This window comes from Alligator mississippiensis, chromosome 2 (assembly GCF_030867095.1).
Source record: "Alligator mississippiensis isolate rAllMis1 chromosome 2, rAllMis1, whole genome shotgun sequence".
NCBI lineage: Eukaryota > Metazoa > Chordata > Crocodylia > Alligatoridae > Alligator > Alligator mississippiensis.
The window spans coordinates 121,255,337-121,269,071 of NC_081825.1; the positions used below are offsets into that span (position 1 = coordinate 121,255,337).

The 13,735-nt window shown below is 40.1% G+C and overlaps 1 protein-coding gene across 2 annotated transcripts in view; it reads left to right on the forward strand.

Annotated features, from left to right (window-relative positions):
* Nucleotides 1-8,028, forward strand: part of PRSS12 (serine protease 12) — a 94,757-nt gene extending 86,729 nt beyond the window's left edge. Inside the window, exons 12-13 of one of the 2 annotated variants that reach the window (XM_059722098.1) lie at nucleotides 4,716-4,996; nucleotides 5,144-5,417. In XM_059722098.1, coding sequence (XP_059578081.1) covers nucleotides 4,716-4,996; nucleotides 5,144-5,325 — 463 coding nt within the window. In that variant the 3' untranslated portion in view covers nucleotides 5,326-5,417. Of the gene's footprint in view, nucleotides 1-4,715; nucleotides 4,997-5,143 lie in introns of both variants that reach the window. The other variant, XM_019494247.2, reaches the window with a different exon arrangement.
* Nucleotides 8,029-13,735: the final 5,707 nt, after the last annotated feature.

The window sequence follows — 13,735 nt, forward strand, 5'->3', positions numbered from 1 at the left end:
AGAGGTGACACTGGAGGAAAAGTATTTGGCTGGCAACCTAATCCATTCCAGTGTCAGGACACTCTTTACATTCCAAGCATTACATCTGTTCTGTAAATAATCTCTGCAAGAGTGAAAGGGGACTATGTTCAATAGTGTGTGGCCTTAACCATTCAGCTACCTTGACGGTGTCCAGTATGGAGAGGTGCAAAAGATAAGTGTGGAATTAATTTACTTGGCAGCATAAAAACATTTCTAATGATGTATGTATATTCCTGTTGTTATAGTTTATAGCTGTATAACTATAATTAGTAAAGTTCAGTGATTTGCTTCACAAATAAATGAGCAACCCACGACTTCCCATTTGACTTTGATAGTATGTTCAGCTTGCCATACATATCACTATGAAGTGGTTTCCATCAACTTCAAGTGAGAACAAAAATCAAAAGTCTTATAAATAGATTGTGGGAAGCCTCACAGGAAGGCTTATTACTAAGGAGGATATGTTCAAGCACTTGGTGTCAGGTATTCTTATTAAAAATGAAGACTGCTGTGAATGACTTTTGAGTGTCCTTGATTTAGTAATGCCACATCTTATAGCCTTGTGCTGCTTTTTGCCTGCTTCTCATTCAGAAACCTTTAAGTCACTTTCCAGAAGATAGCAACATCAGATCTGCAACATCCTAGCCTCTAGTCTTTAACTAAAGCACGTAATGAAGATTGCCCACACATTTTCCAAATGACTTGTGTTCAGATTTTTATGCAGAGAAAGATACCCATTGTTAAAAAAAAAAAGAAATAGATTCATCACACTACCAACATTTTTAATTTCTGCAGGCAGAGTAATTGTGGTTACCAATCACACGCCCTTTTTTTTTTTAAATAGGAATACTTATAAACACTTTGAGCACTAAGACTTTCTAGAGAGAGTCTGAAGTCAGGCAGAAGGCAGGGCAGGGCAGGGTGGCATCTTAGAAACTAACTCATTCAGAAATATCTAAACTTTCAGAGGTAACAGCCTGTTTCATTAGATGCAGGCTGCTGCAAACAGAAGTGTATGCATTTCTGAATAAATTAGTCTCTAGGGTTGTGCTACCCTGTCTTGCCTTCTGCCTAAGATTTTCTAGAAATATTGCTGAAAATTTACCAGCTTGGTCCATCCTTGGGTTCATTTATTATGTTTACATGAAAAGTCAGTTACTAAACAGTCCTCAGACAGTGCTGGCAAAAGGATATCTGTATTGTATTCTATTAAGTACTACAGGAACAGTAAAAGCTTAGACATTGCACTGTAACAGAGATGTTAAATTTCTTCATATAAGTGAAGAAGAACATTGAGAGAGAATGTTGGAAAACTGGTAGGATGTGAAGCCACATGAGGCAGGGACTCTGCTATCGGACACATTTGACCCGTTGCAGACTTACGTGCAGCTATGTATAAAAATAAAACAATATTAAAACTCTTACATAACATGCTTCATTCCATGATTTCAAACTGCTCATAACAGATGGGGACACTAAGGCTCAGGAAGAGACTTATAAAAGGTCAACATGCATCAAGTCAGGGACAATGGTGAGAAAAAAGTCACTGGTTTCCCAATTCTCGGCCTCCTGTCTTATCCTGCTGGTGCATGCAATAATTGTCTTCTACAAAATAGGAAATACATATTATAACTAGTTTTTAAATATGAAAACAGGAAGAGACATCAATGCTATCTGAGACCAATATAACAGTAGAAGTCAGTGACAGACTAATGTGACCTTAAAAAGAAAACCCAAAATCCATACCTATATTCTGTTGCAATTGTATTGTCCTTTCAGATATGATATTTATCTTTCCCCTTAATTACTTTTATGCAGTGGCTAACATAACAAAATGACAATTACACACACAGAAAAACTAATCAAAAAACCACTAACTCCCTCCCCAGAAAAAACCCACAAACATCCAAGGACTGTGGCTAACCTTGCACACCTGAGGCTGATAATTGATACAATGACATGGTATATAAAATTACTCATTATATAATTGACTTGCCCCGTCTGAAATAAGGTATGTGTTGATCTAGATGCGGATGAAGGGGTTCATGGTTTTCAGAGCAGGAAATGATTAGCATTACCAATGGGCAGCAGGTGCTGGAGGTTTTGACAGATGATCTACTTTGATGCAGAATTTAGGAGTTTGCTGCTGATGTCATAGTTCAGATAGCCAAATTCAGAGGATGTATCATGCTCCAGAAACTAGTTACAGTCTAATGGACTCAGTTATTGTGGAAAATATCCTTGGGAGCACTACAAGAATAAATGGGATACTTCAGAGGCCAGTCGTCTACCCCAAGAACGTTGTCATTTGATTCAGCAAGAACAGAACTGAGCCCTTGGGTATCACTGGAGTTTTCACTATGGTGTATGGGGAGAAAAGAGGATTTAGAAACTTATTCAAATTCTCTTTTAAGAAAAATCTCTGTTAAGAGGGGTTTGGAAATGAGAGACAAACTACCATGTCATAAGACATGAATAATAGGAGCAATTCTCACCTTGCTCCCTCCTTATACGAAGAGAGGTGTTTCTTGCTCTTGCTTATGTTCTTTCATGTTGACATTAATGCTGAGACTTTGTCATGGGAGAATGGAAATTGATGCCCTTGTAAAAGTTTTCGAACTACTTAAGTTTTATTACCTAAACAGGAGTCTAGTATTGCCAAAATGAAGGTTTGGGGTTAAATAGCTTCCAAATAAACCTAATCAATGGAAGATTAAATATTTTTTTCCCTCTTTCTTTTTCACTTTTCAGGTAAACAGTCACTAAAGGTTCATCTCCACATGAAATTAATAGTACATTTTCATGCACAGTCACTGCTTAGTTTTGCTGTAGTTTAAGAATACACAGGGTGTGTCTCCATGAACATGCACATGCAGGGACATACGTTTCCTGTGGGACAAATAGCAGCGGCATATTTGTGCCGCTGCTATTTGTCCACGGGCACGACCCTGTATGCATGCTGTGGCACAGCTCTATATGTGTGCTGTATGCATGCGTGGCAAAGGGACCTGGGTGGGATAGGGAAGGCTGGGACCAGCACCTGTGGGGTTTTGGGGGTCTAGTGGGGCAACAGCAATGCTGAGCCAGCTGCTCAGAGCCTGGCTTGCAGCCAGAGCATGGCTCTGGCCAGCCAGGCTCGAGTTTCTGATGGCACACACTCGTGCCACCATGTAACATGCCTTTTTTGGTTGTTTTTTTTAGTGGCGTGTTTTTTTGAACTGGAGTAAAAAAAAAAAACTGCACTACAAATTAGCAGCATGGCGCAAAGGTGCATGTGCACTGCATGCAGTTTGCAGTATCCCAAATGGGCTTGAGGCGCTGCAAGCCACATGTTTGTGCTCACGGGGATATGCCCACGAAGTGATCACTTTCTACATCTCTGCAATTTTCAACTATTATGGGTCAGCTGCGGTTTTGTGTATTATAATTTCCTGCCACAAAGGAAGTACAGTGTGGTGGTAAGAGTATTACACAGAAAGAACAATATTAGCACTGTAAAGTAGGCTTCCTAACAACAGCTTTGTCTAACACAAAGCCTTATTTCATTTCTTTAGCAGCATAAAGTACCCTTCACATAAAAAAATGCAATATACCTCAAATACAAGCTAGCTTCTTGCAGACATTTTATACAACTATCCTAAAGCAAACAGTGTGGAAATATATTTGGCCATATCCTACAGGCCATGCTCAAGATTTTGTCAAGCTAAACTCTGGATACTGTAGGTTTCAGTTCTTCATCAGGTGAGAATCCTATCACCTACAACAGGAGTTTGGCTTAAAAATGGAACAAAACTTACAGGACTTGATACAATGATATACCAAGTAAAAACTCCAGAAAAACAGCCCTGTGCTGCTTTCTAGGACTCCTCTTTACTTCTCTGCAAACTTCACTAGACCCAAGGGAAAGCCGGTCCCACTGGATGGTGGACAAATCTCCTGCGGGAGTGTGAGTGGAAGTGGTTGGAGAAGGTACTGGAGAAACTCTACCTCTCCTTCTCCTCCCTGCCCCCTTTATATTGGTCGAAATACTGCAAATCCTGGTAACTTGTTTAATGTTGCAGGGGCCTTATCAGGAAGAGGAAATGCATCAAAGGGAAAAATATTGGCATAGCCTGGTTTGATTTAAAAAGATAAATACAACCAATAGTAGCCAGAATTTGTGAATCAATAAGCTCTGTAAATCCTGGTCTCACAAGACTATAAAAAATAATTCTTATAATAAGCATATTATGGCCATGGTCAGGCTGACTCCAACAGGTTTTGAAGTTTCTTTACAGCACAAAACAAGAATGGTCATTTATGATCAGATGGCTATGTTCTGCACAATCAAACCGTCTGTGGTTAAAGGTCTTTCAGTTACACAGGGTATGGGACGATTCTGTCCAGATACCTACTTCTTCTGATAAACAAACAGAGGAATCCCAGGTTATTTGAATAGCTCATAAGCGGGGGAAGGTATCTTAATTTGGAATGTCTGAAATATTAAATTATCATTTTTTGGACAGTTTGAATTTTAGATAATTCACATTTCAGATAATTAGTTTACCATTTTCATAATCAAAAGTTATGAGCTGTTTATTAATAATGCATTTCTTTATTATATGTTTTAAAAAGACTCTTTGAATACAGTTGGCTGTGCAAGGAGGACTGAAATGCATGTGATGTGAACTCTATTTGCTTAATCTCCTTCTTAGGTATGGCAACAATATTCGGAACTACATTGTGAGAGTTGGGGATTATCACACACTAGTACCTGAAGAGTTCGAAGAAGAAATCGGAGTCCAGCAGATTGTGATACATAAAGAGTACAGGCCGGAAAGCAGTGATTATGACATTGCTTTAGTGAGGCTGCAGGGACCAGAAGAACAATGTGCCCGATTCAGCACCCATGTCTTACCTGCCTGTTTGCCACTAAGACGAGAGAGACCACAGAAAACTGCCCCCAATTGTTACATCACAGGCTGGGGCGATACAGGTAAGGGTATGCTAAATACACTCAGATTTTCCTTTTATCCACTGACATTTGGATTTGTCAAAAGCACACTGGACAATTATTTTTTGTATTTAACATGAAATTACGAAACCAGGTTCCCTCATTTAAACATAGATTTTTAGTTATTAGGTCTTTCATTCCAGGAAAAGCCTATTCAAGAACTTTACAACAAGCTGCCATCCCCCTGCTTCCTAAGAGGGTGTGTGAAGAGCGTTACAAGAGAAGGTTCACAGGGAGGATGCTCTGTGCTGGAAATCTCCAGGAACAGAAACATGTGGACAGCTGCCAGGGAGACAGTGGTGGACCTCTGATGTGTGAACGGCCAGGGGAAAGCTGGGTTGTGTATGGGGTGACTTCCTGGGGTTATGGCTGCGGAGTCAAAGACTCTCCAGGTGTCTACACAAAAGTGTCATCCTTTGTACCCTGGATAAAAAGTGTGACCAAACTATGAGCCTCCTTATTCAGAAACAGCAAGCACATTAACTGAAGTTTTGAGTCAGACAGGGCAGCTTGAACAACATGGCCAGTGCACAGCTGGGGCCCACAGTAGGTGGGAATGGACACATTTTTCTGCACTGCGTGTTCTTTTTGTTGAATCAAGGATTTATATTTTCACTACTTTCCCAGTCAGGGATTAATGTGCAAACACAATTCCTTCATGTTGAGTTCAGGTACATATTGCATTTTTCCATGTAATATATATACATGGAATATATATATACATGCAGTAACACTATATAGAAAACTATGAGCTCAGTGGTACATCCTAGAACCTGAAGCCTAGAGTTTAAATTGCCTCTGTGGCATCTTTGTGACACCAGCCTTGTGTGTGTATATTCCTCCATGTAATATATATACTGTCTTGTGTGTGACATTCCTCCAGCTTTGTGTACACACACACACACACACACACACACACACACACACACACACACACACACACGCCTGGAGGAATGAACTTCATATTACTCCAATATTAGGACAGTTGGAGAGTTCAATACACCATTTCTCATTTCCCGGAGAAGATGTTCCTGGCAGTTATTCATGCTTTAGGATTCTCCAGAATTATATGTAACCCACCAAGTTCCTAATTAATTCGTTTTTAATTGTTGCCTATTTATTACTGCTGTGAGTTTCAAATCCTAGTTTCTCGATTCTATGTCATGTTTCTTTCATAAGTCAAGTCATTTACAGTTCATGTCTGTCATTGGCTCATCTTTGATAACACAGAAGATCTAAAATTACCTCAAGTAATTATATCCCCACTTTTTTTATGAACAAGTTCACATGATTTAGCCCCTACCAAAAGAACAAACAACAACTTCAAAGTCGTCAGTACTGTCTAACCTTCCTGAAGAGAAAGTAACTCGTACACTTACATCGGCCACATCAGATAAAAAAAAAAAAGTGACACATTGAAATTTAAGTAATAAGCAGAATATTATCATTTCAAAGACATATCAAAAAGGGCACACAGACCCAGTGGTTTTGGTGGCGATTATACTGTCCCATCTTGATAGCCATCACTAACTCTGGAGGCACAAAGAACTAGTTTAAAGGCTAAGCCCCCAAATCGTCTCTCTCTAGCAAAATATTAACACAGTATCGCCCAATAACAGAGTTTATAGGCCTGTCATAGGTCATTGTTTTTCTCAAACAACTCCAGGGTATAGTATCTCTATCAACACTACAGGGTAAGATTACAATTAGTATATAGACTGCTGTCATCAGAGCTAGAATGTGTCTCAGATGCCGAGCCTACGTGGAAAGGTCAATGAGTTCTTAAGTCAAAATATGATTTTGTAAAAACATCAGGACAGATGCCCTAACAGTGCTCCCTAGTGCTAGTTTGGAGCATTGATTCAATAAAGCCTGGTAGGAAGAACAGAAGATACCCAATACCAAAACTTGCAATATATTTCATCACAGGTCTCTCATCCAATTAGTCTTGTCTTCAGCTTCGTCATTTTCAAGTTTATAAGCACGGGAAAATTATGTTGCAAAAACAAAGCCCAAAGTCATGTAGATTCTAAACATATCTTTTCAAAATCCATGGCTAAAAATAATTGAAAAAGCCCATTTGATAGAACAATAAAAAAGGATTCATTTATACTTGTGTTTTCTTTGCTAATTCTCTTACAAATATTCACAAGAGTATAGTAACTCTGATGCTTTAACTCTACATTGAATGAGTATGAGGAAAGCCACAGTTTCTGATGTGACAAAAATTAGAAGTATCAATCATACACCACCATTTACTTGCCCATAGGAAATGACCAACTCAATTAACTTCACTGTCACACAGCACATATGAAATATATGACCATAATAATAAAACCCACCAATAACTGTCATGCTTTTTGTAGTGGTCTCAGAATTGTCAAACTGGAAAACAGAAAACGTACATTCTCTTTTTGGGATGTAGGGCCTTTTCGGCAGTTGTATACAAATATTCTGTTTGTGACTAACACTTTTTAGATGTGACAAATGTTCGGTGGGCCAAGGAATGCTTGAGCATGAGAGGTGTGGCAGTTCTGTTAGCAAATTGTCTCTGCGATTGTACAAAATTGTTAGTCTAGCTACTATTTCCTTGTGATTTCCATCCCCAGAAATTCCAGCTGTGGCTCTGCTGTTGGCTTCTGTGTACAAAATGGGAAGCTTGTGCTCATGTTATGATAAATACCTAGTTGTATTTATGTACCTCTAAAATTATCCAGTACACACCTCAGTTAGCATATACTGTAAGTGTTTTGTGGCAATATTAGCAACTCCTTCATGTGATTTAATTATTACAACTTGGCCTCAGTTCATCTCAAACTAATATTTTCAGGGCCATAATCAGTTTAAACATTGTGTTGGAATTGGTGCTAAACCATTATGTATTGGGTGCTTTTATACAACATTTGCACAACTTTCTGTATTTTTGCAACATTTGAATAGTGTAAGATATTGTATGTTATATACTACTAATAAATATTGGGTTCAAGAGTAGGATGTCCTACTACTACCTGAAACAGCTGAATCCATGCTTGTTAGCAAATCACTGTTTATGTATAAATATGTCTTGTTTCAAGAAATTAAAATGAATGAGAGGGGCAAAAACCTTGCCACATGAGATACATTGGGAACTTTTTTGGAGGGGGTGGGCAGCAATTCTGTGATGGAGAATAGGCTATGTAGGCTATATAGTGCAGTATGTTAGAAATGCGGAATGCATGAGGGAGAAAGGGGATTCCAGTCTTCTACCACTGAGTATCAGGTTTAGAAACCTTTTTTACTTTTAGTGTGGTAGAGTAGCAATCTATTTAGGAGCCCATTAGTGTTTGTGTTCTGTATTGGGTTCTTTTAATAAGCAGTTTCAGCAATTAAATAGATTTTTAAAAACTGCACTAAAATTGTCATTCAGGCAATATATCTTTTCAGTGTCTAATGTAAATTGAATCATTTCATGTTCTGCTACTTTTTATTTTGTTCTGTCACCCTATATAATGTAAACTAGTATAATAAGAGTTGCCACACAATGGAATCCTGCTTCTTAGTTGAAACTCAGCAAATAATCCAGTGAATTATTTAGTCCTGTCCTGTCATAGTGTTAGTCAATTGACTTTGGGACGAGAGATAATAGATGAGAGAGGGTAATTTAAGAGTTTTGTGAATCAGTTTTCTCCAAAGCTGATCAGTTCCAGGCATGAGTTTCTTTAATGGAATATTAGCAAGTGGGATTTTATTTTAAAATTTCTAGTGAACTAAGATACATCTTTATATATTCATGGAAATTAAGAAACAAGATGAAGTTTACATCAGTATCGCTGCCAGCATGAGATTAGTCCCTACGGTAAAGCAGTTCTTTAGCTGACTATAGTTTGCACAATTAGGCTTCTCTTTCTTGAGAGCCTATTTCATACTCTCAAAAGTAAATTTTAATTTCCCTCATGCTTAATTTTGTTCCAATAGAAGTACATCTGTCAGAAATTCCTTTTAAGGAACTATTTCCTATATAGTCTAAATTATTCTGTTTTACTGAAATAATGCATCAGAGTGGCAATGGCAGAAACTTTAAAAAGGCATGCACATTTTTATCAACAGATTAGATGATACTGATAAACATCCGAGCATTATCCACTGCTCCTGCTACTGGAAGATTATATTGTCATTACTTAGATGCAGTCTAAGTTGATCTTTAGGGGTTAAGGTTTTTCAAACTTTTGCAAGCTGAGTTCCTATCACCTTGGAGAAAATTATATTATTGACTCCTGCTTCAACACATCATGATTTTTTAAAATACCTATACATCTTAATTTATATTGGTTCAGTACTCCCTTCCCTCACTCCCCCCAAACTGTTCTAAGTCAAGCTATTAAATATATACTTTTCCCATACATCAGTTTCTTCAACCCCGGCCCCCTTAACTGTCAGGTTTTCTTATTTCCTGCATTTGTGAGCAGATTTTAAATCCCACAAACAACATGCAAAAAATTCCAGATAATTGCAGTAGCACTACATAGAAAACTTTGAGCCCTGTGGTACATCCTAGAATCTGAAGCCTAGTTTAAACTGCCTGTGACACCCCAATGCTATCCTACCCTGTGCAACAGCCACAGAACTACTAGGATGAATAGATTCTACGTTTCTCACCATTTTGTCCCTGAACTATCCTAAACTTGGCCTATTGCGAAGGTTAGAAGCAATGCAGGATGGCCACCAAGTTCATAAACTCCACCATCCCATGTCACCAATTCCTTTAACAAAGAAAGATCAAGCCAAGCCACAGTTTTATCAATAGTTACTGTTTATATATTAAACAGAGTGCTTAATACATAAATATTTTGGGATCAGAAAACTAGAAGTCCTCCTCCTGATCAGGATTGAGTCAGGCCCTTTTTTGCATGTTTTCTTCTTCTTTCAAAAACCAGCATTCCTTCCTATCCAGTTGTCCAACTTCAACAGAAGTAGAAGGTTCCTTGACCCTGCCCAGCCTATAGCCTAGATAATAGGGCACTTTCCCCTCTAGGTAAAATGGATTGAGCTGGATTCCAACATGATGGAAACACAAAGCAGGGCAAGGAAACTCACAAAATCATCTCATCCAACCCCCTTGCTCAAGACAGGATCATCCCTGACTAAATAATACCAGTCAAGTGTCTGTCCAACCTGCTCTTGAAAATGTCCAGGGATGGAGATTGCACAATTTCTCTAGGTAGCCTGATCCCATGCTTGACCACTTGCATAGTCGGAAAGTTCCTCCTAATCTCCAACCTAAATTTCCTCTTCTGCGATTTAAAGCCATTGCTCTTAGTCCTGTCCCCTAAGGCCACAGAGAAAAGCCCATTTCCAGCCTCTTTATAACTTTCCAAATATTGTATTTCTTCTCACATACAACATGCACCCCTTTAAAATCCAGCTGCTGGAAATTGAAATGTGCATTATATACTAGGAAATACAATGACAGTGGTTTCTGCTGCTTAAACTTTCGACTGGGTAAAAGCCAAAGTACAGTCTGCATGAGATCTGCAGGGAGCAGAACAACGAGCAGTTCAGCTCTCTAGCTAGCTGCTCCTATTTGGTTACTTACTACATACACAGAACAACCTTCTTTTTCCTTCATTCTGCCTTTCAAAACCAAGGTGTGCATTTTTATTCTTATTCTTGGGTGTATTGTATGCAAGAAAACATGGTAAATATCTACAAGTAGGACAGGGTTTTCATGCTCCCCAGACACCCAACAACAATACCTCTGATATCCTGAAATTGGTAGTATAATGTGGTTTTCTAGTATCTTTTTTAGTTAAGCTCATTAAATCAGCTTTCAATGCAGGAAGTCAAATCAGTTCAACTTAATGAAACTTGATAAAAACAATTACAGCACATAATTTAAATTAAGTCCAGAAATACAGCAATATCCACTTTTTAAACCCCTGAAAAATGTTGTCTCATTCATAAACCCCAACAGAATGCTTGGAATTCTCACCCCATATTAGCCCCCAGAGCCATATTTACAATCCCAAGTAATTACACTTTGCACTTCTCACTCAGCTCAACTACTCCAAACCATCCTCTGCAACTGTCACAAGTTCCCATGGTGGTACCTCTGACTTCTCTCTCCAAGAAACTTGGGGTTACTCCAGCAACATTCATAAACTGAGCTAGCACCCAGGCAAACCCTGTGGGGAAGGAGAGGCACGCGGTTCTGAGACCACTAGGGCAGGTTCTAGGAGCAGGATGCAATTCCAGTGCCCCTCCTAACTTGGTGCCCGGGGCAGGTGTCCCTCTTGCCCACTCCTAGTTACGCTACTGACGCTTACTGTTTTTCAGTAAGACCTGCATTTCCAGGGACCTGCATAGGCTGCAAGTATCAGACCAGCAGGCCTTATTCAAACCTCAAAATCCCCAAGCCGTAACCTACCTCTGTCCTCCATTGTCAATAATCTCTCTCTCCTTCCTGGGGCCATCTTAATCCATCACAGAAACATCTCGGCCACCTCCGAGCCCTCAACATGTTGACGAATGGGAAGAATTCCTTTCTATTACTCTGTTCCTACTGTTTTGGCTTCTCAGCCTAGAGTAAGTCTTCCTCCATACCCAGGCTTTATAATCTCTGGGAGGGTGGAGCTAGAAGTGGCTAGCAGCCCAAGATTTAAAGGGGCCACTATTTGAGCTTTACTGGAAGTCCAGGTTCTCCATTTCTGTGAAGTTTTCCAACCCACAGCTCACCTCCTAAAACTTACGAACATCTGTTGGTGCTCTCCAGATGTGTGAACGGATTACCACCTCATTAATAGTCACAAACATCATCTCCACTTAGTAGTCACATTCACCCTCATGCAACACATTTATCGACAGATCAGGATGAAAAATTAGGAAATGTTATTTTTACAGTCTTGTACGTTTCCCCTTCCATCAGTATTTTGATACATTCTTGTTTTCTAGAGAAGTTGCCTACTATGCAACTCCCTACCTCCCCACTCCCTGCTCCTATTTGCCCAGTCCTATTCATAGGAGGTAATACAGTCATCTTCCCCAATGCTACATAATCCACTCTTGGGAATTGCAATAGTTCCTCTCTCTCACACACTAGCTGCTGTTGGTACTTAAAAAAGTTGTTTCAAGTAAGTGGGGATCTCCTCTCTGCTGTAGCAGCAACCACTGAGGGAGAAAGATTGCTTGGCTTCTTGCTTACTGCTGCTTGTATATGTCTTTTCTCTTAAAGCAGCAGGTCAAATTGAAAACCTATTTCCATGTGAACTACTAATTTGGAGAGTCACTGCTCCACTGATCAGTTTAAGAGCAAGATTCTGTTACTTGCCCCATGTGGTTGCATCTGGGTGTGTGTGGCAGTGCGGTACGCAGTGCTGCAAACTCATCTGCAGTGCCACATACCACACATTTAGATGCATTCTGTGCTGCAAGGGAGCACTGATATCCAAGGCCAAAAAAAACAACCCATGGGAAAAAAAAAAGTGGAGCAGCACACACACAGAAAGCACGTGCCACTCAAGAGCAGCAGACCCAGGGTGCCTGGAGGCTGCCAGCCAGGCTCCACATGGCAGAATCACTGCTGCTGGTCCCCCTTGGCAAGTTTGTAGGCAGCCACGAGATCCCCCCTCAGCCTTCTCTTGTGGAGAGAAGCCTGTAGCCTCTCCCCATAGGGCCTGCCCTGTTGCCCAGATCATGTGAGCAGCCCTCCTCTAGACCCTCTGGATGCTGGCCACATCCCTGCTGAAGTGCGGCACCCAGAACTGAACATACTGGATGCCAGTACTACTGAACAGTAGTACCAGTTACTGCACATTTAGTTAGTACCTGTTATTACAAGTACTAAACTTAATGCACAGTAACCATGGTACATTACATAGCACACGTAGATGTTGTGTGCTGCTACCGTGGACTGTGCTGCTTTCCTCCTTCCGGATCTGCTGCATGACACAAAAGCTGCCTGTGCCACTCATGTCGCATGCTCCAGGCTGACCCATCTGGATCTAAAATCAGCACCAAATTCTATTAGGCACCATTCAAGGGGAGCCAGAGGATTGATCACTATGCTGCAGCTGGAGGTCCTTGGGCATACTAATTCTGTCAGCTGCTGCCACCACCAGGACTCTGCTTTTCAGCAATGGAAAGCCAGACCAGACATTGTTTGTACTGAGCATGGACAGAAGTTTTGGAACATCCTGTATTTATAGCTAAGAAATGACAAAACAAGACCATTTGACTTATTAAGCACTAAAATGGTTAGTTAAACCCAGATATTGGGGGGGGGGGGGGGGGGGGGGGAGGGAAGGGAGGGAATTAAGTGTTTTTGACTGTTCACATTGGCAAACAAAGCTGTTTTTTTGAGAACTTTACTCTCATGGAAAAAAAAATACAGATACTTAAGTCTGTTAGAACACTAATACCAAAAAGCCAGCAACTTAAGCCATATTTTAGCTCCCAGGCAAAGGAAGCACTACCATCATTCATGTAGCAGGGATACCACACTGAAGTAACCAAAACTTACATGACCAAATGTGAAGTTTAAAAACCCCACTAATTTGGTTTTGTTTTTCAAGAGCAATTAGGAAAACTTACGTTCTTGATGACCTTCATGGGGGCCTGTAACTTAAGTTAGATACAGCTTTGGGGAAGCTGACTAGATTCCAGCACCACCCCCATCCCCTTCTCTACTTAACCTCACTCCAGAGGCCCCCCTCCCCTGTCAGTGAAAACTAGGATCAGTATCAAGGG